The sequence below is a fragment of the Humulus lupulus genome, chromosome 2 (assembly GCF_963169125.1).
Source record: "Humulus lupulus chromosome 2, drHumLupu1.1, whole genome shotgun sequence".
NCBI classification, from domain to species: domain Eukaryota; kingdom Viridiplantae; phylum Streptophyta; class Magnoliopsida; order Rosales; family Cannabaceae; genus Humulus; species Humulus lupulus.
Genome location: NC_084794.1, coordinates 73,482,225 through 73,509,710, shown reverse-complemented (window position 1 = coordinate 73,509,710; position 27,486 = coordinate 73,482,225). Strand labels below are relative to the sequence as shown.

At 34.3% G+C, this 27,486-nt stretch overlaps 2 protein-coding genes and 1 long non-coding RNA gene across 6 annotated transcripts; 1 reads left to right on the top strand and 2 right to left on the bottom strand.

Annotated features, from left to right (window-relative positions):
• The first annotated feature begins 768 nt into the window (after positions 1 to 768).
• On the top strand, positions 769 to 6,276 carry LOC133818035 (uncharacterized). Of its 2 annotated transcripts, XM_062250717.1 has the most exons (10): positions 769 to 873; positions 955 to 2,185; positions 2,308 to 2,514; positions 2,590 to 2,679; positions 2,770 to 2,874; positions 4,877 to 5,122; positions 5,204 to 5,257; positions 5,369 to 5,711; positions 5,844 to 5,941; positions 6,074 to 6,276. In XM_062250717.1, exons 2-8 carry the CDS (start codon positions 1,574 to 1,576, stop codon positions 5,708 to 5,710), a joined length of 1,656 nt encoding a protein of 551 aa, XP_062106701.1. In that variant the 5' UTR covers positions 769 to 873; positions 955 to 1,573; the 3' UTR covers position 5,711; positions 5,844 to 5,941; positions 6,074 to 6,276. The 2 variants fall into 2 exon arrangements, with proteins under 2 accessions (XP_062106701.1, XP_062106702.1); XM_062250718.1 differs by lacking the exon at positions 2,590 to 2,679.
• On the bottom strand, positions 3,039 to 12,698 carry LOC133818036 (uncharacterized). 3 transcript variants are annotated; one of them, XR_009885763.1, is made up of 5 exons: positions 11,673 to 12,698; positions 11,080 to 11,143; positions 10,821 to 10,929; positions 7,555 to 7,712; positions 3,039 to 3,303 (listed from the first exon to the last, which is right to left on the bottom strand). It is a non-coding gene; the product is annotated as an uncharacterized LOC133818036 (long non-coding RNA). The 3 variants fall into 3 exon arrangements; XR_009885762.1 differs by lacking the exon at positions 3,039 to 3,303 and having other exon boundaries at positions 7,402 to 7,712; positions 11,673 to 12,208; XR_009885764.1 differs by lacking the exons at positions 3,039 to 3,303; positions 11,673 to 12,698 and adding an exon at positions 11,530 to 11,663 and having other exon boundaries at positions 7,402 to 7,712.
• A 1,356-nt stretch (positions 12,699 to 14,054) lies between these two features.
• Positions 14,055 to 14,992, bottom strand: LOC133818034 (thioredoxin H2-like). The gene is made up of 3 exons (XM_062250716.1): positions 14,750 to 14,992; positions 14,516 to 14,638; positions 14,055 to 14,435 (listed from the first exon to the last, which is right to left on the bottom strand). Exons 1-3 carry the CDS (start codon positions 14,900 to 14,902, stop codon positions 14,295 to 14,297), a joined length of 417 nt encoding a protein of 138 aa, XP_062106700.1. The 5' UTR covers positions 14,903 to 14,992; the 3' UTR covers positions 14,055 to 14,294.
• Positions 14,993 to 27,486: the final 12,494 nt, after the last annotated feature.

The following is a 27,486-nucleotide window of genomic DNA, read 5'->3' as shown; positions in this document are numbered from 1 at the left end:
GGTATCATGACAAATCTCCATCCTTGCGAAGAAAATGGCATCATTCGTCTTCCTGCTGCAGCCTACACATTATCAAAAGTTGATAAGAAGTTATTTTGTAAGAGGTTATTTGACTTGAAATTTCCTTATGGTTATAGTTCTAACATTAGCAATTGTGTAGATGTGGAGAAACAAAAGCTGACGGGTCTTAAATCTCATGATTATCATGTGATTATGCAACAATTATTAGTTGTTGCTATTAAGGGTTTAATGGAAGAAGGTTGTAGAGTGACAATTCTTCGACTTTCTAAGTTTTTTTATGGATTGTGTCAGCGTGTGGTTAACAAGGAGGAGATTATAAAGTTGGAATCTGAAGCTGTTGAAATTCTTTGCAAACTAGAAGATTATTTTCCACCTTCTTTCTTTGATTTAATGATTCATTTAGTTGTTCATTTACCACAAGAAGTTAGGCTATGTGGTCCTGTGCAATTTCGATGGATGTACCATTTTGAAAGGTACATGAAAGTACTAAAAGGCTTTGTATCAAATTATGCACACCCAGAAGGATGTATTGTGAATCGTTATCTTTCCATCGAATGTGTACACTTTTGTGAGACATTTTTAAAGCATAATGATGAATTGATTTCTTCTGGTGATGTTCAAGATGATGAAATCATAGAAGAACGTCCATTATCAGCTGGAAAATCTTTTGAGCTTGACCAAGTGGATGCAACAATAGCACACCGTTATGTGTTATTCAACTCATGTATCGTCGCACCATTTGTCAATATGCATATCAATGAGTTGAAAGAGAAGCACCCAAACTTGAAGGATAATCAAACATTGTTGTGGAATCGACATTCAAAAGAATTTTCTTTGTGGTTTTATGAGAAGGTTACAAACATACTAATTTTAATTTTATATTTTGATTATTTTTTAAAAATTTCATGTAATAATAAATATTTTCTTTTTCAGCTATCTAGATATGAGAAGGCAGATAACATGTTAGCTCAATTGGCTGAAGGCCCAAGCCGCATTGTAATTTCTTATAAAGGTTATATGATCAATGGGATGCGGTTTCACAAAAAAGGAGCTGAGAAAAGTACTCAAGACAGCGGTGTGTACTTAGAGGCTCATGACAGTGGGAAATTTGATGATAAAGAAGAGTATTTCGGAGTTATCAAGGATATAATTTTACTTGATTATCGCACCTTTAAGGTGCCACTATTTTTGTGTGATTGGGCAAATATTCGAAGTGGTGTTAAGAAGCTTGAGTACTATACACTTGTGAACTTTAGTGTAGGGCAAGCTCAATCCATTAGGGATCCATATATATTAGCATCGCAAGCTAAGAAGGCATTTTATGCAAGAGAAAATGAGTCCTCTAATTGGTATATAGCTTTAAAGGCTTCAAATAGAGGGTGTTTTGGACTAGAATATGAAAAATAATGAATTTTGACCATTGATGTATGTTTGTTAATCTTCCCTTATTTCTCTCTCTCTTAGCATTAATCTATGTTATGTGATATTACTTTGTCACTAATATCCTTAATCTACGATTTATGTTTTTTTGTGCAGTGATTTCAACTAGAAAATGACTATACTGCGAATAGGCAAAGACAACAAAAAAAGAAGAGCATCCTTGAAGTATCAACTTGGTGGTGATGACTTGCTACATGACAGCCCAATTCATAAAAGAAAGACTTCTCTACGTAAATTGGCTGCACCAGCTACTAGGGTTGTCATTGACTCACCACCAGCTCTTAGTACAAGGGCAACAACTCGTCGCATGATTCTAATTGACTCACCTGAAGTGATAGAGACAACTCTTGACCAAAGTATAACTAACTCTCCTATTGCAAGTCAACAGAAGGTAGACACTTGTAGAAAATCAACTCGATTACAAAATACAAGTACTACATTTCAAGTTGAATTTGAAGCAACACCTCAAGATCATAATGCAAATGAAGAATTAGAGATGATTACCAAGAAGACTAGAGGCAGAACTATCCTAGCTAATCTTACTAGAAGGAATGGTGAATTGATAAAAATCAATTGGAACATGAATGGCCAACCAATTGGTGATAATTCAATACAATTTGCATCTTTTGTTGGTACTCTTGTGAGAGAGATTGTTCCTTACACTCTTTCCGATTGGAGGAAAATGACACCAATCATGAGAGATGTTCTTTGGGCATCTATTCAGGTATTGTTTTGTGTAGTAGTTGTTAACCTTGAGAATTATTTTGACTTTTTTATTTATTGGATGTTAGCTCAGATGTTCCTAAATATAATTATTTATAATCTTAACCTCTTATCTTATTGTAGGCCAAGTATGATTTACATCAAGATTGGGAAAAGAAGTATTGCTTTCAAATGATGGTTGACCTATGGAGAGCCTCAAAATCTAGGCTTGTCAAAGACATTATTAGTGCTAAAACTGAAAGTGAACGACAAGCACTAAAACCAGATTGCATCAAGAGTGATGTAGAGTGGAGGGCTTTTATTAAACAGAAAACTAGTAAAGAGCATATGGTATGTATATAACTAATTAATTCAATGTCTATTTAGTTTTTTTTTCACTGCTGAGCCAACACCCCTCTTAAATAGGCTTTACGGGCTAAATTTCAAGAGAGAAGAAAGAAAACTATTCCACACACCTTAAGTAGAAGAGGATATGCTCGAACAATTGATGATATGGTATTTCATAAACTAAAAAAAGATCTTTTAATTTAAGTTTATCTAATTGCATTATTTAATTTTCTCCATGATATCCTATGTAATATGCAGACTAAACAAAATCAAGGTGGGAATATAACTAGGGTTCAGACATTTCAGAAAGCCCATACTAGGAAGAATGGTGAGCCAATCAACTCAACAACTTCTGAATTTTTGGTGAGTACTTATTACTCATAATTTTGGATGTTTATACTTACTTTTACTCTTGTACTTTAACTTTAAAAATTGATATGTAGGGTGTAATGACCCACTACTCTAGACTTTTGGACCATTACGAAACTATACATACAAATTCTTACTAAAAATTACATTTGCGAAAATACCATAATTTTATTAGAAAACTTATAGAAATAAGAGTTACTTACATAAATACCAAGAAGGATATGGGATCCCATTGTTTGAAAAACAAAACATAACATGATTTATAAAATAAAGGGATTACATAGTAAGTGCGGAAAATACATATAAAGACCATAAACAAATGACTACATCCTCGAAATCGAACTCTCGACTCCTTGACTCCATTCATCATCGATACACAATCTCCAAGCATCCACGAATCTTACCGCCACTACATCTATTTTCCTGCACATGTAAACAAAAGGAATGAGCCTAATGCCCAACAAGGAAAATCTAACATATAGTTCATACACATAAATTTCATAATGAACATAAAGACATATCATAACACTTATTACATACATATACTATAATGGCCATTATTACTTGGGGTCCCATAGACTAAACAAGTCATATGCCCATGAGATTAGTGGGGTCCTACTAGCTAAGTAGGTCATATGTCCATAATCTATTTGGGGTCTTGTTAGTCATATGGATCATATGCCCAAGCCTACAAACATATATATATCATAACAGTTATCATAACATAAGAAACATAAGATAACATATAGAACATATAACATATGCATTTCTATCCTATTTTCCTTACCAAAGTTACCGGGATATGTGGACAATGTTGGGACTTTGGAACACTCCTAATAACCATTATGAAAAAGAGTGAGTCTAATGAAGAAAAAGAGATGAAAAGGAATGGGAAGACTAAACCATTGAGAAACATACTTACCAAAACTTATGTGCTCAAGAACTTAGATTTCCTAACCAAAATAAGAATGAGGTTAGAAGACTGAGTAGAAGGCTATGAGAAAGAAAATAACATAAAACCAATGAACTAGAGTTTTGGGTTACCTTAAAGACTTGTAAGACCAATCTACACCACAAACCGAAATACTATAGAACCTTACTTCCCAAAGTGTTTGATAAGCTTATGAGGATCAAACTTATGATTTCCCCAAACCAGGTGTTTACACTCTCACACTCACTTAGCACTTGCAGCCTCTGAACTTAGAGCAAAAGATGAATAATGGCTGGGTACTAGGTCCTATTTATAGAGTTTAGGAATGAAATGATCTTAATTTCACTTGAATAAAAATAATGGCTTTTTAGGTGAAATAATTTGAATAATCGTTCAGCAGAGGCTGAAGACTCGTTCAAAAAGATGCTGGACTTATCCAGAGGTTGAATGGCTGAATGGAAAAAGAATTCAAAAGCTTTCAAAACATACTGAAGGAGGCGATATATCGCCCCCTGTAGGCGATATATCGCCTGGGCCAGTATGCCCGAGGCTGTCGTGCATCGTCTCGTGTTTTCCGTATCTACGTGCTGCGATATATCGCCCCTTATAGCTGCGATATATCGGCACACGCTGATTAATTAAACACGAAATTACACATTTTTAGCTAAGTTTGAATGGAGTAAACAGCCTTGACTAAGCCCTCAACGTATTCAAAGCTGCTGACTGACCTTATAGCATTCAAACTTTTACCCTTATTAAATTAAATCCTCAAAATACTTAATCCTTAATCACCCATTCATAACATGTGCTTAAAATCCTATTGGTCCTTATCTAAACCTTATAGTATAATAAATATTATCCTTAATATCAGTCATATAATCAAACCTTAGGTTAACATTAATATTCTTAAACTATAGGTTAAACTTAGAAAATCTATAAGTACTACTATGAGTGTCCAAATAATTCCCGGTCTGAACCAAAAATCCACAGTTACAAGGATAATGCTATAAATACTATAATACTACTATCTATCTTAGCTAAGTAAAGTTCTTGGACTCTACATAGGGGCAATTAGATGACATTATACGTGAAAACCCAAATTCTGAAACTACAAAAAATATCGAAGAGGATGCACTAACAATATTGTTCGGTGAACCAAAATCTAGTCGTCAAATTGGCCAAGGAAGAGGGATGTCAAAATCAAAATCGACTATTGTTCATATGTATCAAGACAAGATTGAAGTACTTGAAAAAGAACAACACAACATGAAGAAGCAACTTGCTGAATTGCTCAAACTTTTTAAGGAAAATGTAAAAATTCCCACTTATTCATGTTTAAATATGTTCTATCATTATGTTAGGTCAAAATCTAACTTATTGTCTTATTTTTAGGGTGGTAAAGTATCAACAAGTGATGGAAAATCTCACATTACTCATTCTCCAAAGGTAAACAATTATTTTGTGTCCTTTTAATATAATTTCTGATGTGTCATGGGTCATGAAAATTCTTGATTTTTAACTTTGTTCTTTGGTTTCTGTTCATATTGTTAATTAAAGCCTTCAAGTTCTTCATTGAATCATTGTGACAAGAGTGTTGTCCATGAAGAGAGCCATAACTTTTCAGATATGAATAGTGCTTGTTACTTGCTTGATTGGAAGGGTGAAATGGTTGCTGAAGATCGTTGGTCTTCTAGTGATCCAAACACACTTGTTCATGGGATTCCTCTTGGACCCGAATTCATGCGAGTGTGGGTTGACATTGCTATCTCACCGAGTGCTTATTTGTTTCGTCCTAGCCACTCAATGATCACCATACAAGAAGCTGTTGGCTCTATTATTGCATGGCCTTCGGAGAAGGTTGTTCCAAGGTGTCATTTCAATGATAGAGCTTACTGTTAAGGTCAGTTTTTTTTCCTCTGTTTATACTTTGAGTAGACATAGATTAACTAGTGTTTGACACTCAAATTGTATCATGGTTAAATAGAAGTTAATGTTTAATGAACTGCATCCTTTTATTACAATTTTTGAATAGAAAAGGGAGGCCCCAGCAGGTGAGAAGCCAGAACCAGTTAGAACTCACCTCCGTAACATGATTATTGTTCCAGAGATGATCAGAAGCATCATCGGTGTGTACAATGGCAAGACCTTCAACCAGGTTGAGATCAAGCCTGAAATGATTGGACACTACCTTGCTGAGTTTTCTATCTCATACAAGCCTGTCAAGCACGGTAGACCAGGTATTGGTGCTACCCATTCATCTAGGTTCATTCCTCTCAAGTGAAGGCTGCCAGTTTGCATATTCAGTATTTTTGTTTCCAAGACTTCCATGAATTTTTGTTTTCTTACTTTTTGTGTTGCTTAAAAGAGTTTGAATACAATCTCTTTACACCAGGGAACGTGGTTTAAAGTTTGAGATTATTCTGATTATTGATCTTGGCCAATATTGGAAGTATCTTTTTTTCCCCTGTTTTTTTTTAATGAATTATATGATATAATTTTTAAGGCTGATTGAGTTAGTGTTTGACACTCAATATTAGACATTATATTGCATCAAGTGTTTTGAATCACAAAAACAGGTTTTATTAAATAAAAATTAACTAGTGTTTCTAAATAATTATGGAATAAGTGGATAAAAAAGTATTATGAATATCAAAACAATAATTATATTTTAAGCTTATAAAAATGAGAAAATAACACAAAAAATGTATTATTGTAAAATAAGTGAATAAAAAAGTATTATGAATATCAAAACAATAATTATATTTTAAGCTTATAAAAATGAGAAAATAACACAAAAAATGTATTATTGTAAAATAAGTAGATAAAAAAGTATTATGAATATCAAAACAATAATTATATTTTAAGCTTATAAAAATGAGAAAATAACACAAAAAATGTATTATTGTAAAATAAGTGGATAAAAAAGTATTATGAATATCAAAACAATAATTATATTTTAAGCTTATAAAAATGAGAAAACACTACTACAAAAAAGGTTTTTTAGGACTAGCATTGCGAGTCCTAAAAAATTATTTAGGACTCGCGCCCCGCGAGTCCTCTATTTGAGAGCCTTAAAAACTAAGATTTTTTAGGACTCGCAATGCGAGTCCTAAAAAACTGTTTTTAGGACTCGTTTTGCATGCCCTTAAAAGTAATTTTTTTAAAAAAAAAATACAGCTACAATTTTAATTTTGATTTAAAAATATATATCCATTTGAGTGTCGAATATGTATCAAAAGAATTTTGAAAAGAAAATACTAAAAAAATGGAAAAAAAAATTTTACAAAAAAGACTTTTTAGGACTAGTAGACAACAATTATAATTCAAACTTATAAACAAGTAGACACACACAACAATTATAAATATATATAATAGAAGGTATAGATAGTACTATTTCATAAAATGTTATTCATCCAGTACATAGAGGTATTTCAAAACAGTAGCAAACTACACCAAAATCAGCAACAAAATAGACCATAAATCTACCATATTAATCCATTAAAGAAGTATCAAAATAAACCATAAACACACCAAAATCCAGTCACAAAATACAACAAAATCAAGTCACAAAATAAACCAAAAACCAATAGTGAAACACAAGTATAAAGCCATTAAAGCATAAGCAAAATACACTAAAGATGATATTCATTATTAGTCTAGGCTCAAAATCAGATCTGAACATATCCAACACAATCAAATGAAACATATTTTAACATAAAAAAATCAAGAAATAAAATAAATACTTGTTGCCGCCGTGAGCTATAGTGTCGTCGCCGTGAAGTTGAGAACCCCACCAGCCAGCCCCGAGCCCAGCCCAGCCACCGTCCCTACCGAGCCCCAAATTCTTGACATTGACTTCTTCAGCATCATCAAGAACCAAATTCATGTATTCATCAAAACCCTATAAAACCATAAATGAAAGCCATTAAGATCACGATTTAAGAGTTTGCGCAAAGGTACTACAGATATGTACAAGAGGTGTTAAAAAAGGCATGAGATATACATGAGCCAAATTATACTTGAGTTGAGACCTACTGAGTTAGTCACTTATTTAGACATCTATAGGAGTCTGATCAGAAAAAGTAAGGTACATGATGTATGACTAGGGAAAAAAACATTTTAATTCTTGCTAGATGATCCACCTTGTCATGATTTCAAAAATAATTACTAGAGGAATATTACGCATATGTTGGTAAATAATGAAAATGCATTATTTCAATTTCAATATTAGTTACAGTCTTGCAGAATATGAAGCATATGATGTCTTCAAAGAATAAAAAAATAATAATAAAATACAGAATAAAAAAAAGAATAATATAGGTAAATAACATACACATATATTTATCTTATATAAATAAGATAAAGTATTTATTTATCAAAGAAATAAAAAAAAAAAAAACCTGCTATGTCGTGAACCCACAAACCTCTCTGCCGTGAAATTCATAAAGCCAAATAACCAAAGCAAACTCTTAATATCAACATAAATAACCAAAGAAAGAAATAGACCATTCCAACTTCATAAATAAAATTAAAAAAAACAAATGTACTGACATAATGATCCCTCTTAAGCATGATATTTATGTTTCCTTAACCTATAAGCTTTCAAAGCCATGCAGCATAAATTAAAAAAATCTTAGTATTGAAGGGTAATAAGTCAGGATACAAGCTTACGAAGAGAAAGCTCCTCAACATATAACTTGTGAAAAACAAGCACAACTTTTAAATACTACTCAGGCACTTATACTACTCTAATATTGTAGGAGGCTAGCAGTTGTGGTTTTATCAATTAGCTTGTGTAAAATATGCATTATAACCGAATATATATTGGTTTTGTCAAGAATGAAAGAATGACAAGATAAAAAGAAAAAGACTTTAACTCAGAACTTCTATCAAACAGATGGTGTGCCAAAGAATTATAAATATGCACAAACCGAATTAAACATCTCATTTTAATAACATGCATATATGATCATGAATCAAGGCACATAAAATAAATATGATAATTCTTGTGAACAATCAAGCAAGTGGGAAACAATGAATAAAAAGCAATTTGCTCCATCAATGCTGACAAATTTAGTTATTTTCCAAAAGCCTAAATGGCCATTCTGTTTCATTTTCATGCAGTTCAATCACAATCATATAATTTATGGAAATCAAGCCAATAATTTGTGGAAATCATATAATAATGTACTTGAAGATGTAATGAAGGCTGGACCTGCCATTCAACACTATAGATCTTATAGAAACAGTCACAAGTAACAATTACTACTCATAAAGGTAAAAGGCTCAACCTTCAATTTTCTAGAATGAATTGGAAAATGTGTCTGTTATATATATATATATATATATATATTATCATCACTATCTGCTAACGACAATCGCAAAACTACTTGGTAATTTTCACACTCATGTCAGAATATATCTACATACAAGTAAGTTCAATTGAGATAATCTACAATGATCAAGCCAGGAATAAGCCATACATATTATTTATACTTTGTATATTTCAGATGAGTAAAACTAATTGAGTTAAAAAAAAAAACCATACATATATATATATATATCATGAATGGGCTGTTAGATTAAATGACCCAAAAGATAAAACAATTGCAAAAACACAAGAGATGGTATTATACCATTGGTTTTACATTTATTGGTTGGTTCCTAAAACTATAATCACAACAGAGTTAAACATTAAGTAGAGTCTAATGAGAAAAAAAATATATATGATACTTCTTCTATCAACGAGCCAATTTTATATATAACAAGATATATTATTATAAAGAAACATTGCCCACAAGACGAAATTGAATTGACCATTAAAAGTAGCCTTTTTATTCTTAGACGTTAAAAAAAAAAAAAGTCATACACAAAGAAGAAATTTTACCATGGAATCACAGAGCAAAATTAATTATTTTCTAAATTAAAAATCATCAACACTTACAAAAACCATGATGAATAATAGAGTGAAGCAAAACTAAATAAAGTTTCAACAGCCAATGCCAATGAGAAACCCCAATTAAATAAAGTTTACTCATCACAACTCAGTTAACAATTCTTGTATCTTGGATACAGGAAAAAAAACTAGAATCACATGATCAATAGTAGAGTTTAGATATCTTTTTTGTTTTTAATAACTGGTGCCAAACATAGCAACCAAATAGATTAATAACACAACAGAGATATCTGAACCAGCCAACAAGAACTAGAACAGACAAAATACACCAGGACCTACACCTGGGAATTACACTGAAAAGAAAGTGAACTAACAGAATACAAAGACTAACGGAACAGAGAAATAAACAGCAATACAAAGACTTAACACCCTACCACACCAGACATAGTTACAGCTCCTTGAAATGTACTGAACTTCCACCATAGTATATGCCATAAGTTCATAACAATACATTTCATAGTAAATTTTGTAGAAATTTACAGAAAAAAGTAGGCTTCCAATGACAATTAATCTCCATGACCATCAATCTACATCACTCAGTTAATGGAGGGAAAAAATGGTTCAAGAATCATAATAAATGCAAGTTGATACAGTACCTTAATTCAGGGATTACCTGTGTAATTGTGTGTACTAAGCTTATAAAATTGCTACTGCTGATCAAAGCCAAATGAACGTACAACAATCAATATATATAAATATATATTCTATGATCCCTCTTATATGATGTAACAACTAATTATGTTGGTTAGCCAATTGTAGATGTGACTGGTGGGTCATTTCTTGTACTACATACAACCAAGATTAAATGGTTATAGGGTGTGCCTATAATTAAAGGTCTTGGGTTGATAGGGTGAAGCTTTGGGTGTGCTTAGTAGTAATCTTAGATGGTTCAAATTTATCTGAATAGAACACATGCCTATATCTATTTATATATATGTATATATGAGAGAACGCTTTTCAAAAGGAGATATTTCCTAATAATCAAAACACATTCACAAATAAAAGTCATAATAAGAGCAGGCACAACAATGATGCCTGCAAAAAGAATCCTACCACCCTCAGTAACTCGAGTCCTTCTAAATCTTGATTGGTCAACTGTCGTTAATTATATGGAACCATAAGTAATTGGTTTCATAGATCCACTAGCCTCATTTGAATGGAACTGTCAAAAGGGAAAACAAATAGAAGATAACTAACATGTAAGATAAACAAAATAGATAAGCAGAAAATAAATTAACCCAAAAAATAGCCAGTGAATTGGAAGGAGCTTTCAATTCCCCAAATTTTGAGACTAGACTGGAAGGTCACTCACATATATAGGGTGGAAATCAACTATACCCCTCTCATGTGGATGAACATGACATTTAGAACTTGGTCTGCAACAGGGAGTAATAAGGTAATGAGAATGAATCTTTTGTTATTTTTGATGAAGAGAATGAATCTAGTATAGAGTATATTCCTTACTAATTTTGACTGATTATATATACCCCAATTGTGTAAGGAAACACACATAACTGAATAAGTGAAAGAAAAAAAACCGAAACCCCTTTGTTTTCTTTCTTTTTATTAAGCATGAATTAGAAGTAATTATTTTATAGAACTAATAGATATTGGTTATAACAAGTACTGCAATAGTTTTATTCTTACTCTATATTTATTTGAACCGGGAAACATCTAACCCTACAATAATTGAGTACTCAGAACTATAGCAATTGGTACCCAAGATAGATTTGAACAGACTTTGTAGTAGCAAATTACAGACCTAATTATTTGAGCTATTCCCATTGAGTACACTCCTCGTATTTTCAGCTCTTCAAAATGTTCACATATGGAAAGAGTCCTAAATCATAAACCCACCATAAAATCAATAAGAAAAGGCAATGTTAGAGACAAACAAGAACTCACCTCGAGAAGAAGACTACAAGCAGCAACTGGAGAGCTGATTCCGTCTCCTTCGGTCACTTAAAAGCCCGATCCTTGGATGGGCTTTGTTCGTCTTGATACCCTGAGTTCACCCATGGTACCCTTCGCCTGAGACGATGTCAGAGGAGGCCAGAAATTGGCCTTGAAGCCACGGCGGTGACGTACGAGCCTGGAGGCTTTTGCTCGCGGCGGAGAACGGCAACGAAGGGCTCGTGAGGCTGGAGTTTCGGCGGTGTCTGGTACTCTTGATCCGGTGCCTACACGGCAGCGACCATCGGAGGGCAGCCATTCGGGCTAGCAGAGAGCATGCGAGAGAGAGAGGGAGAAAGGAAAGTGGATCGGGTAGGGAGGGAGGAAGAAAATGATTTTTCACTTATATACATATATATATTTTTATTTTATAAATAAAAATCTGATTATATTATTCAAATAAAAAAAATATGATTATAAAACTCTAATTTTATACTACTAATAAATAAAATATTTAAGGGCTTGTTTTGGGAGTCCTTAATACTTTTTTAGGAGTCCTAAAAAAGTATTAAGGACTCCCAAAGAAAGACCTTAAATTTATTAAGCAAGACACTTTTTTTTTAGCCCAGATTTTTTAGGACTCGCAGATTCTTTTAGGACACTCATTGCGAGTCCTAAAAAAGTATTAAGGACTCTCAAAGCAAGTCCTTAAAAACATTAAGTAAAACACTTATTTTTATAGCCCAGATTTTTTTAGGACTCGCATTTTCTTTTAGGACACTCATTGCGAGTCCTTAATTGCGTTTTTTTAGGACTCTCAATGAGTGTCCTAAAAACTTCATAAATATTTTTAAGGACTTGCATTTATGTGCATGTCCTAAAAAAGTGTCCCGTAAAGGGTATTTTGTAGTAGTGAAATAACACAAAAAATATATTATTGTAGAGTATTCAATAATACTCTCAATATAAGAGTAATAAAGTCTTATGAAAACTATTAAAGATAATGATAATTTAAGCATATTAAAATAATACTAAAAAAGTCTTATGATAGAGTTTTCAATAATATTTTAGTATAAGTGGAAAAATGTATTACGAAAAGTGTCATGACTTACGATAACACAGCCTTCCTTAATGCTTCAAAAAGTCTTATGATAACTATTTTATAATACTTTTTTGGTATTATAATAAGCATTTTTTATTGTAGTGTCATTGACTTTGAACAACAAAAATTAATAATGAGTATTCAAATTCCGTGTCCAAAAATTGTGTCTAATTACTTGTCTAACAAATAACATCATTAAATAATTTATCTATTAACACCTCTCATCTAACAGAAGACATCACAGTTTAAGTATATTTATAACAGTAATCAACTCTAAATATTCTCTCATCTAACAAAAAGACAACTCTTTTAAAATATTTATAATCGAATAAAAGAAGAAAAAAAAATTCCCATATGATATAAATTCCTCATTTTCTTTCCTTAATATTTTCATCAATTGTTTTTTTCCTTGTTTTCATTCTTAACTTTTATAAGAAAAAAAAATCTGCACAAATATAAAATGAATGAGGGGAAGAATAAACTGAATGATTAAATTTCTAGTTTTTTTTTTTTTGAAACGGAATTTCTAGTTAATAATTTAATATTAATTGATAAATTTATTTTCTTTTCGTTACACCCTTTCTTTAAAGGACTCAAATTGAAATTGTGTAGTTTAATCAAATAAATATTTCAAATTTTTTTAACTAAAAAATCTGAAAAAGTTTTGTGCCATGATTGATAAATAATAGAACGAAATAGATGCACGACCTCTTAGACTTGACAGAAAATATGGTTGGTTGATCTCAGAACGGGAAATCTCACCGGAATGAAGGAAGATGGGAAAGGTGAAGTTGATGAAGAAGAAAATGAGTAGGAATATCATAGAGATTTGAGTCAGATTTAATATATATTTTTTATTTTTATAAATACTTAAACGGTAGAGTTTTCAGTTAGATGAGGAAGTTTTAATAGATGAACTACTTGATGATGTGTCATTCTAATATTTGTTTAGACATTAAATGAAACGGATTTTCTACAAAGGATTTGAGTCCTCTATTCTTGTAAAAGTCTTTTAAGAAAGCCATATATACAAAAGAGTAGTTTTTTCAATCAATCACATCTATTTAAATATTTAAACTGAGACTAACTATTTTTAAAAAATAGTATCACATATCATTATTCTATATATAAACAACCCCTTTCAATTTTTAACAATTGATTAAAGGATATTTTAATAAATGCCTACTTACTCCTGTATAATAATTCATAAATAAAAACAAAATTGGAACCCATAATCGTTAAGGAAATTATATATGGTTAGTAGCGAATGAAAATCAACCAACGGTACAACATACTAATAACTACTGCATTCTACCATTGCAGATTTTGAATTATTGATGGAATTGTAAAACGAAGCTACAAATACTTGCTAATACATATATACAATACTAACTACCGAAATCAAGTGTTAAAATATTTTACTAGAAATTTGTTCCAAAATACGAGAAAGGAAAAAGCATACAAAGGTGAAAGCGAGAATCAACCTGAAGATTCCATATCCTACTACACTATGGTTTAGAAGAGTTTAGAGCTTAGGGTTTAGAGGAGTAATGTTCCTTAACCTTCTTCTCAAGTTCATCCTTCTTGGCTCCCACAACCCTATCCACTTCCTTTCCATTCTTCACCAACACGAACGTCGGCATCGCCTTCACCTCGAATCCCTTCGCTACTTCCTGAAATACAAGTGATTCAAAACCAAATATCTCTACAAAATTAAAATTTGAAAAAAAAAATTAAAAAAAAAAAAACCTACTTTCAACTCGTCGACATCGATCTTCACAAAGTCAGCGTCGGTGTACTTAATAGACATGTCGTGGAACGCCGGCTCAAACAACTTGCACGGACCGCACCAGGACGCCGAGAAATCGATAACAATCTTCTCTCATCCAATTTTTAACCCCAAATTAAATTAAAGGAAAAATTCAGAACCATAATTTGAAACGTAAAAAAGATGGCGAAGAAAATAAGAAGGTAAAGAAATTAGCACCAGCTTATTGGATTTTTTTACTGCATTGAAATGGAGCTGCCAGTTTTTCGTTGAATGAAACTCGGTGACGGATGAGGGCTGAGCCGACGATGAGCAACTGTCGGGAGCAGCAGTGCTTCCTCCTCCTAAGAAGCTAGAGAGATACCCTCCCATTATCCCTTCTTCTTCTTCTTCTTCTTCAACCAAAATTGTTGCAGAGTCTCTACGAGTCTTAGCTGATCAAAATCGTTTATATGATTGACATTTATATATAAATATATATATATATATATTCATGCTAATGCTTCACGACAGAAAAAGATGCCATTACTATGGATGCTTTATTTCTATTTTCTCAAAAAGAAAAAGATGGAGAATCAAATTCCACGTCGAAAGGGAATGAGTATTTACTACCCACTAAAGACTTAATGACTAAGACTCTTATTACTACTAAAGACTCTTTTTCCTACTAAAGACATGTCATTACTTCTTAAATATTAGTATGTTGCTACTTGACACTTTAGTTGCTCTACAATACATGAGTAACACATTATTTAAATTACACTGATAAAGAAGACACTACCAGTGCCCCTTCTCTAAATATTAAAAGGACTTGGATTTTGGTAGAAAAAACAATGAGAACATTACTCAAAATATGACTTTTTTTTTCTTTTACATTTTTACAAAACTATGAGAATTTAACTTTTCCTGGAATATATAGCTTTTTCTGTTTAAAGTTAAATACATAGGATTAAACTCTCCATATATTTGTATGATTTTAAAATAATGTTATATATTTTAGTTAAGTTAAGTATTTCCAGTATTTTATTATTATTTTTAGGATCATTTATTATTTCACCCTAATTTTTAAGATTAAATATAATTATATATATTTTAATGTTTTTGATATTTTTATATTACATAATTATTTTTTTATTATTTTTATTTTTGGCCTTATTGTGTTTATAATTAGTTTTCTTCTTATTTTTACTGTGTATTCTTTTTTCTAATTTTTTAGTTTGTGTAATTTTTTTAGAATCATTTTTTTCTTCTTTTTTTTTTACTATATGTATTCTTTTTTTTTCCAGTTTTTTTAGTTGGTATAATTTTTTTCTGGAATCACTTTTCTTTTTTCATTTTTTTACTGTACGTATTATTATATTAGATCATTATTTTATTTTTATTTTTATTTTTAGCTTTACTGTGTATACGATTTATTTTCTTCTTCTCGTTTTACTATGCAAATTCTTTTTTCCAATTTTTTTCACTTTTCCTTCTTTTTCTTTTTCTTTTTTTTTGACTACTCGCATTTTTTTTCAATTTGTTTAGTTTATGTAATGTTTTTAGAATATTTTTTTGACATTATTTTTTTAGGTGTGGGTTAGGTATCTTTTTTTTCTTTTCATTTTCTTTTTCATTTTATTCCTTCATCTTTTTTTAATAGGTGAGAGTAAAAATAACTGAGTTGAAGAAGTTGGTGTTATATTATTTTAAATAATATAATGTTAGATTAAATAATGTGACATAATGTGATTTGTCACACCTTGTAACATATTATTGAGAGTCACAAAATTAGACACATGTATGTGCCCAAATGTGACATATTTTGAAGTTACAAACTTGTAACTCCCAAATATTACCCAATAATGTGTAGATTTGATATTACACATTTTGATTTGAATTTCTTAAAGATATATGTGAAATATGGCTGTTAGAGATGTGATTTTAACTCCCATAATGTGTATGGAAGTTACAAAATCAAGTGAGAATGAATTTGGAACGTTTTGGCAAATTTGGAAAATTGGTTGCTGAAAAAACGACTTAGGTCGCTGCCTATGTTTTTCAGGCCGCGGCCTAAGAGGCAAAAATAGGCTAAAACACACCGTAGGCCGCGGCTCGTGTTTTTCAGGCCGCGGCCTGAGCGGCTCACAACATTTTCCAACTTCAGTTTTTATCCAATTTTGAACGTTTCCAACAGCCAAGTAACTCCCAAATCTCTATTTTAATTCCATAAAACATCCAATTAATCATTGGTAACAGCCATGGGGTTGGTGGAATTTGAAATTCAAAGGGTGTCTCAAAACTCTATAAATAGGAGTCTGATGCTCACTTGTAAGACACACCATTTTTCATCCACAAAGCACTTGGCTGAAAAATACACCTTGAGGCTTGATTATTCCAGAGAGCTATTTCCTAGAGAGATCCCTTAGTGCTTAGAGAATAGGGGAAAATAAGCTTTTGGACAAAGGTCTTGAACCTTGTTCAAGTTGGTGATCCCCACTACTCTACACTTTGGTTGTGTGAGAGTTTGTTTGTGTTTTCATTCTTTTGTTCCTCTTGATCTTATTTACTTGTATTGTTATAGTATTGAGTTTGTAATCTTCTTCTTCTACATCTTTCTATTTACTTGTATTTTGAGCAATTGAGTTGTAATACTTATTTAATCAATATTATCTTGTCTATTGTATTTTTGCATAGAGTTGTATATTGGTTTTTCCATAATTCCATTGAGCAATAATATATATTCTCTAACAGTTGGTCGATCCATCATTGGGTTAGGTCTATTGGTGTAACGTCTCAAATTATCTAATAAGGCTTAGGGCCTTGATTAGGGGGTCAGGATAGCAAATTATGAAAATAATGTGATTTAATTATGAAATATGTGTTTATGTGATATATATATATATATGTGTGTGTATCATTATGTGATTACGTGAGTTATATTATAATATGACTAGATATGCATGTTTAGGTGTATTAAATATGCATGTGGGCCCGTTTCTCATCAGAAGGGCAATTTTCGTAATTTGGCCAGTTACTGGTATATTTAGAGTATATGTGATATATGTGTGAGACCACATTATTATGTGGATATATTTGGGTTACTCGGCACGAGGCGATACTAGGGAGCAAGTTAGCGAGAAAATCACAACGGGACCAAATATCCGACTCGGGGTGAGTCAATGGGTATTTTGGGTATTTAGTACATTATCAGGATATCGAGTAATGGGAGTAAATATTTGAGGGTATATTTGGAGTTAGCGAGATTAGGATGGAATTCTGGGTATTTTGACCATTTTACCCTCGGGGACGTTTTTGGGTACCCCAAGCCTCAGGATTTACTTAAGGTTACTTGAACTCTAAGTAACCTCTCATAACGGAACAACACAGAAAACTCTCTCGTTCTCTCTCATGTTCTATCATTTCCGCTTGTTAGCATTTTCGAAGGAAACTCGAGTTTTAGAGCTCAGATTCAAGTGAGGTTAGAGTCATAGCGATTTTAGGTAAGATTATAAGCTTGATAACCTGGGGATTTAGCTGGAAAACAACTTAATCAGAGGTAATTTAAGCTTTAAGTTTCTGATTTTTTTGTTTTCCTTAAGTTCTTAAGCTTTGATTGGATTTTATAGTTTTGGTGAGTTTTTGATCTATTTGTAAGTTGGGTTTTGTTGCCTGGGATGTACTGATGATGCTTTGGGATTGAATTATGGGTTTGGTACTGTTTGGATAGGTTTTTGGAGGGATTTGGCTTGAAGAAAACAGAGAAAAAACTGAGTTTTCATGTCGAGTCGCAGCCCTGTTCTTGGGGCACCATGACTCTCATGAACGTAGGGAGAAGCAGGTGATGTCAGCCCATTTGAGCTACGACGCATGTAGTGGCGCGTCACGGCGCGTGTGGAAACAAAGGAGAGCCATGGGCTCTATGACTTGGGGTGGGTCGTGGCTCCTTTGTTTTGAGGCGCGGCGCTTGAAGGGTTTTTGAGCACCGAGAGGGTTTTGGGTGCGGACTCAAACCTAAGGGCTCGGGATCGATCCTACTACCCGATTTAGTAGAATTCGACATCCCAAAGGCTATGACTCGGTCGAGAAACCTTTATTTGCTCGTATTGACGGGATTCTATACTTGGTTGTGACTAGGCTATCGCTGGGGGCTCGAAACCAAGATCGTGCTCGATGGCCGTTCTTAATATACATTGCACTCGAACATGAGGTAAGAAAACTGCACCCATTCTGCGTTTAAGGCTTGGTCTGGTTATGGTACAAGATTATTATTATGTTAAGAATGTTTTATTAAACATATTAAATGTGTTGTGTTTACCTATGTTATGTAATAACTGTTGGTCTGTATATCTGATTGGGAAGCTCAGCTTATAAGCTGAAGATTTATCTGTGTTAGATGATGAAGAGCTTGGCTTAATAGTTAAGGGTATATCTGATTCCAAAGGACTCTACTTATCAGTCGAAGGCTACAGACTCAAATTATCAGTTGAAGGCTGCAGACTCGACTTATCAGTCGAAGGCTACAGACTCGACTTATTAGTCAAAGGCTATAGACTCGACTCATCAGTCAAAGGTTAAGGACTCAACTTATCAATTGAAGGTTATAGACTCGACCTATCAGTCGAAAGTTAAGGACTCGACTTATCAGTCGAGAGTTAAAAGACTCGACTTATTTTTTCAAAGGTTAAAAGACTCGACTTATCAGTCAAATGTTGAAAGATTTGACTTATCATTCGAAGGTTAAATACTCGATTTATCAGTCGAAGGTTAAAAGACTCGACTTATTAGTTGAAGGTTTAGGGACTCGGCTTATGAGTCGAGAGTTTAAAGGCTCGTCTTAGGAGTCGAGGGCGGCAATAGCGTGGTGAGCGCTATTCGATAGGGTTAAGCCAACCCGAAAGTGAGATATACACCTGAACACCCCTAGGGTCTTTTGGAATGTTAAGCATCTGACCTGCCTGGCCAGCTGTAAGGCTGGTTATATGAGAGATTGGGCAATAGGCCCTATTGTGACTCTACAGTCACTTATTTGGATTGATTACATGCATGAGTATGGTTATTACTGCTAGGCATGCTAATTATGAATATGTGATCTGATAATGTACTGCTTATAAGCATGAGTATGTTTTCTTGATGAACCTCGGCTTACGGGTGCTAAATGGTGCAGGTAAAGGAAAGGAAAAGTTGAACCAGCCATGAGTTGGAGAGCTTCAGGGCGGATTGTACATATGCGGCCTGCTCGTCCGCCACGGCCGAGGTTATCAGTCGGAACTAGGGTTGAACCCTGATTTTGCCGCCTAGGTCGACTTTTGTATACATTTTTTGGTTTTGTAACCCTTTTAAACTATGTTGGGATCCCAAGTATGGAAGTCAAACTAATGGTTGACTTTTGACCAAAAAAATTTAGTACCTGAACTTCGGGTTAGTTTTAATTACATGGTTTAAAGTCCAAATAACTCGTTTAGCGAGTTAAGCACTAACGGTCCTGGATTAGGAGGATGTTACAGTTGGGGTTTTATGCCCTAAATAAAACTCAATTTCTTTGTAATCTCATTTTATTATCCATAAAATAATAGAAATCATTTTTTGACTTGGTCAATCATTTTGCTCACATGTTTTATGTTCATGATTATTTGTTTAATATAAACTTCTATTAAATCTCGAGCATATAGCTAAACATATTTATAGTGACGTAATAATATTTGAATATAAATATGATTATATGTTCAAAAATAAGTTAGTCCTAAGATTAGTGAGTGCACAAGATTTACACTAACTTGCCAATTTACGATATGGTCTACTTGCACATTGTAGCGCTATGTTCTTTCCAAAACATTACAAAGTAGATAAGATCGGATGTATTTGTTACAATGGACTGGATCAATATTGACTTTAGATACATAAGTAAATGTATCGTTATTATCTAATATAGTCATATCATAAAGTTGATCATAGGTCAATTCATTCTCAATTCTGAGTGGTTAGTATTCTAATTGAATGTATTATTCAAGTCCTTTGATTTGTTCGTTACCAGCTTACCCTACGAACTAGCCCATACTTACATCTTGGGGACATGGTAATATTATTGAGTGGGAGCACTACTACAAAGATGGGCTTTCTTGACGGTTTTTAACTTTCACTATTGAGCAACGACGACAGTCGACTAACTGTCGTATTTTCCTATTCCGGCGTAGGGGTAGCTATGCCGATAGTTAAATATTGTCGCTGTTGCGGGCAATGCCGAAAATTATTAGGTGTCGATGTTGCTGGCAACACCAACAGTTATTAGGTGTCGTTGTTGTTGGCAACGCCGACAGTTATTAGGCGTCGTCGTTGCTGGTAATGCCGACAGTTAATAGCAGTCATAATTGGCTCTCTACGGTGACAGTCGCAAAGTTTTCACACCATATGGCAATGTAGATATGTTGTCAATTCCCCTGGTTTCAAAATCAACGCAGCAATTGCAGTAAAATAATGCACATCACAAGTTAAATTAAATCAACATTGGCAACATTAACTTTGTATTTGATTAGTTTTAACACTTTCTAATAAAAGAAATACATAGTTCCAAAAAAGTTTGTCATAAAATGGATATCTAGTCAAGTTCCAAAAAAACTAGTTTGTCATAAAATGGATATTTAACAAAGTATGCACATCAAAAAGCTAAATTAACTCAACCTATAATTTGTTGGATTGATTCTATATTTGATTAGTTCTAACAATTTCTAATAAAAGAAATACAAAGTTCCAAAAATGACTAAATCCCCTCACATAGATACTGAGCATGCATGCCATCATTTAGTGAGATGCAGTAGAATATATTTTGTCCACTCCTCTTGAACTTCATTAAGTTCTGCGTCAGTATACGGTAAATCTGAATTGAACTGCAAATAATTGAAATTATAAGTTAGATGTCAAATATATATATATGTAATTAAAATATATATTTATTAAATTTAAAAGGTAAACACATTTAATTATTACATTATTCAATAGATATGCTCTAGTTTTTTGTTGTGAAATGAGATCCTTAGCATATTTCATGCAGTAGAAACCACACTCTGTGGTTTTTGGTTGTTGTCGGCATTATTAACATAGACAAATATAATAGTATATTACATATATTTGTTAGTATACTCATAATTTAAATCTTATGTTTTATAAAGTTGAATATTACTAACCTTTGGTCTATAATACTTTAGGCTTACATCTCTTTTTCCTTTTTCCGTGTCATATAGAGTGAAAGCACTATACATAATAAAATTATTGTAATTAGCAAACAAGTACTATTAAAAAGATAATATGCATTAAGGAATAAAACTTATATAAACTTATAGCCTAACTATATTTTTAATCTCAATGCGTAACTGAAGGTTAATGGGATCCAAGAGCAACACTGAATGTGAGTGAGGTTGAAATAGAAATAACATCAAATGTTTACTAGAAAACAAACAATCAAATAGTTAGAAGATGACTATATTGTTGTACCCTAAACATAGGTGTGGATTCAATCACTCAGCTAGGGGTACAGTTGGCAGATAAACACATAGAAAAAGCAGGCGAGTAGAACATCTAGCTAATGTTGATGTGAGCAGCTCAAGTTAGGACTTGGAAGCGTGACATGCAGATAATCTCCATATCGCCTCTCAGGACAATAATCCAGTTCGAGACATGTTATGGCCAGATCGCCTTTAGGATTCTCTGAACTTAGTCCGAACCTGAGCTCATTCACTCTTTGATCTTCAGCTCATGGAAACCTAGTCATGACGCATGGTGAAGGATCCCGAAAGACTTGGAGGTCTTTATACGCTCATTAATGCTCAGACCGTATTGCACATTTGTTGCCCGAGATAACTTGAGTAATTTGCATTAGCAATTGTATCCCTATATAAAGGGGAATTATATTGATTGATTATCTACCATGTTTATACACACGGTTTCCCAAACCTGTCCAGGAATATCCACTATAAATATTAGGGATAATGGACAAGAAAGAGGACGACTTTTTGTAATACAGAAACTCTGCAAAAATTGTGAGAGAATAATAATATTGTCTCGTGGACTAGGTGGATTTTAACCACTGAACCACGTAAAATTATGAGTGTGAGAAGTTGTTCATATAATTCATTACGGTTTAGAAAAGAGCATTAATATCTTTGCTATCGGATTTCTTAATCTACTCTTGGCGAAAAATTGCGTCAACAATTTGGTGCTTTCATTGAGAGAAAATTAGTGCTTAATCTCTTACGATTTTTACTCAAACGTTCATCATGGTGGTCACCCGATCAATACACGAAAACAAAATGGAGCATCCTGGTGATCAAGAGGCGCATTATACGGCCATTCCTACTGGAAAAGGCCCAGACACTCATCAACGCTCTAGAAAGAAACATGTGGGCCAAGACGACATTGGGAGTACAACGTCACGCCCACCAAATCCTAATTAATGATATCTAACAGCCATCGAGATGAAGAATGCCCAATTAAGAATCCATCATGCTCAGGTCAATAGGCAGATCGATGAGGTTCTGGCTCGGTTACCCCCTGTTGCAACCGACGTCAATGTCGGAAAGAGGCAGAGTGGGTCTAATTACTGCTCAAAAATGTCAATTTATTAGTTTTAAAGTGTAAAATAAATTAAGTTTTAATTGGATTTATTGTAATATATTTTATAATTGAAAATATTAATTTTAATTTAATTTGTGGTTAATTTTCAGGAAATAAATTGGGTTTGGACATTAATAAAAAGAACAGAGAAAGAGTGAGTTAAAACTAGAAAAAAAAAAGAGTTTAATAGATGCCACTTTTGAATCAAAGGAGCAGGCCCAACCCATTCAGCCCAGGTTCGCGTCACCCCCAGGCCCACCTAGTTCTCCCCTCACCCCAGCGCGCCACCTGGCGCTCCCCTAGCTGTCCACGCGTCCCAGCCAGCCGATGGAGCCCCAGCGACCCGCGCCTGACCCGCACCCCGACTCGCCTGTTGCCTTGCCTCTTCCTTCAGCCCTAGCCATCCACATGGCCTCCTCTGATTGGCTACAAATGGTAAACACCCACCAGCTACCACCAGCCCATTTTCTTGTGCATTTTGGGCCTTGAACCTTCCATTTTGAGCTTTAAAGCTCAAGTTTTGTATTAATTTAGAAAAATGTGTATGATGACCATTCACTAAAATAGCTATGTTAATATTAATAATAAGATTTGATTTTTCAAAAATCATATTTTATTGTTAATATTTCAGATTTATTTCGTAAACCCCATTTGTAGTTTAATTTCCTTTTAGTCATTTTCTTCTTCTATAAATAGGGACTCTTCTTTCACATTAGGTATGTAATTTTGAGAGTAAAGAAACTATAGCAAAATTTCTACTCACTTTCTTCTCATACTTTCTTCTTAGAATTTTGTGAGAATGATGAGCATAATGGCCTAATCTTCCTAGAAAGGTTAGGAATGATTCCATATGCTAGTGATGTTATTTTGCTACTTTGATTTACTATGTTATTAGTATAATGCATTTGAGTTGTTTATGTTCTTTCAACCTCATCTTTATTTACTTGTGATAATAATATATAGGATTACTCATGCTCTTTCTATGTGTTTCTAATTAGTAAAGTAATATTGATACATAATTTTATGTCTAATCTTCTATTGCATTATTGCCCTTGGGTATTTTTTCATTTTTAGATTTTTCATAAGATTAACATTGTGCTCTTAAAGGAAAGAACTTTATAACTCAAATGGATTTTTGTTAGAAAAGAATATGAACTTTAATATTAGATTTTCCAAGTAAATGTTGGGCTGTGAACTATTTACTTGTGTAGTTTTGTAAATCAAGTAATTAAGTAACTAAATAAGCATATAGATGATTCTTGAAACCTTTCTACTTCTCAACTCTTGATTACACCTTATTTTCATTTCTCTTGTCTCATTTTATCATTTCATCAAAAAGACAACATCAAAATCTCAAATCTATTTTCACTTCCATTTTTATTTATTTCATGTTACTAACTTTTTGTGTTATTTCTACTAATCTTTTGGTTTTAGGTTACCTCCTTGTGGATTGACCGCCCGACTTTACTACAACTACCGCTTAGTGGTTGTCACAATTTGGGCGTTAAATAGGGTCCCATAGGTCCCACAGGAATAACCAACCCAATCTCAGTCGTTTTGTCAGTACTGCGACTCCGAGCTTTGTACCTTCAAATCAAAGTCAGTGAAGTGCTCAACTTGCTAATCATCACAGGAACCATCGTCCCCATGTTAGTCGATCGGTCAGAACTGCATCCCCTGACTCTGTGCCTTCTGAACAAATTATGAGGAATGTTCACAACAACCCAACGGGGCGAGCTAGGACCAATTCACGGAGACAAAACACTTAGTACAGAGGACCTAGGATATCAAGGTAGAGCAAAGGCGAGCTAATTTAGTGTGCCCTGATGGAACGAAGATAGCCTCGCTGATAAGGCACCCTCCATCACCAGTTAGAAATCCAACGCCACCGCGCCCGCAGAAGAACGTTTTAGTTCGAGGGGATAGCAGAAGAAATCCTCCTCCCTCGGTGGCCATCTATGTCCCACAACCTAGCATTGATAATCCAAGTCCTCGATCTCACCTGCGGGTCGTAAGTTTCACCAATGGAAGTTACTGGACCAGGAGCCAATGTGGAGGCAGGTCTGAAAGCGACCTAAGGAATCATCTGAGTTCCGCACAAAGTCCTCATTCCGTTCCACATCCTAACCTGCGTGACCATTTGAATTCATAAAGGAGGTATCCAGCTCGCAATGATGATATGAGTTATACTCAGCAAGGGGGACGTCCGTCTATCGTGTACGACAACAGGAATGTCCCACCAACTCGAACTTAGAGGGAAAACAACCCATCCAACCATACAATAGGATAGGGGCTAGCGAACAGCCCCCAGCTAACCTAGAGACCAAAGATCCAACCTTCAAGTGGCTGGCCTTGATGGAGAAGCAGATGAAGAAGCTTTTATCTAGAAAAGGAATTGATGATTGTGATTCCAATGAGGAGCTTAAGCCTTTCGCCCCAAACATTGCAGCAGCTTCGTATCATGTTGGCTTCAGGATGTTGACCATGCCTGCGTTTGATGGAAACTCAGATCCATCCGACCACCTCAGGACGTTCAATATGCTGATGCTGGCCCATAATGTCGGGTTCGACCTAAGATGTATTTTTTCCCCGCAACTCTGACCGACCTGCCAGACAGTGGTTCAAAAAATACAAAATACATTCGATCAGGTCATGGAAGAAGTTGTCTTCCGAGTTTAAAAGAGTGTTCTGAGCTTCAAAGGAAACTCGCATAGAGGCTGACTCATCGTCCAACATAAAACAACAACCTGGTGAGCCCTTGAAAGCATATCTGAACAGGTACACCAACGTTGCAGCACGAGCTAGAGATGTTGCTGATAGCTCCAAGCTCATGGCAATGAGGACGGGAATCACGGTAGGAGGTGATTTATGGTAGGAGCTCCAACGAAAAGAAGTTAAAATTGTAGATGAGTTCTTAGCTCGGGCTCAGGAATTGATATATTTGAAAGAGGCACAATCTGTTGTCACAGGAACCATCCAAGTCCCCATTCAGCCCGCTAGAGCGGTAACAGATGTTGCAGCTATGACTTAACCTGCTACCCAGAGTAACCAAGTGGGAAACAATAAGAGGAAAGGGAATGGTGAGGGGGTACTAGAGCGGCACAAAGAAGAACAAGCTCAGGGAATTCAAGCCCATCTATGCTGGAAGAAACCAGAGCCATTGAGGCACCAGAGGGCGAAGAGAGATCCTTCTAAGTTTTGTCGATATCACAATGATATCGGCCATAATACTGATGATTGCCAAAAATTGAAGGTCGAGATCGAAACTCTCATTTGGGCTGGACCGTTAGCCCAGTATGCCCGAAACTGGGTAGTTCCCAATCAATCAACCGAGCAAAGTTCTCATCCAGCTCTGGAAACTTTGATTGGTAAACCCAAAGCTCAAACAGATCAGGGGAACCAAGTCAACCCTCCTCCAATAGTAGGAGGAGATATAACCACTATTTGGCGGGCACGAGCAATGGAGCTCAAAAGAATACAGGAGTTGAAAACCCACAACGACGCTGAATTTATCCTAGAGCAACGATTATCAAAACAATAGCGGATGGAGAAACAACCAATTATTTTCATAGAAGAGGACGCTAGCCACGTTCAGTTCCCGCATAATGATCCACTGGTGGTGACCGTTCAGCTCGCCAACCAGAGGGTAAGAAGGATATTGGTTGATAATGGGAGCTCAATAAATGTGATATTCAGGTCCACCCTAGAAAAGATGGGATTTTCTGTGACTGATCTTAAGGCGACTTCAATGACACTGTACGGATTCTCAGGTGAAGGAATAACAACCATAAGGAAAATTGGGCTAGTAGTTACTCTAGGAGATGATATACAAAATGTTTCCAAAATACTCAAGTTTGTTGTAATTGATTTTTTGGCTGTGTATAACGGGATTTTGGGATGACCTGCGCTGATGGTTTTTGAGGCCATCACCATCCGACACCTGGCAATGAAGTTTCCCTCAACTTAAGGTATATGTACCATGAGAGGAGACCAGCTCGCTGCCTGAGAATGCTACAACATTTCCATGAAGGGAAAATCACAATCCAAGCAGCAAGCAATGGTCATAGTCGAGGGAGGAGAGGAGCCCCGGTGTAACGTCCCAAATTACCTAATAAGGCTTAGGGCCTTGATTAGGGGGCCAAGATGGAAAACTATGAAGAATTATGTGTTTATGTGATATATGTGTGTCATTGTATGATTACGTGAGTTATATTATAATATGACTTGATATGCATGTTTAGGTGTATTAAATATGCATGTGGACCCGTTTCTTATCAAAAGGGAAATTTTCGTAATTTGGCTCGTTATGGGTATATTTGGAGTATATGTGATATATGTGTGAGACCACATTATTATGTGGATATATTTGG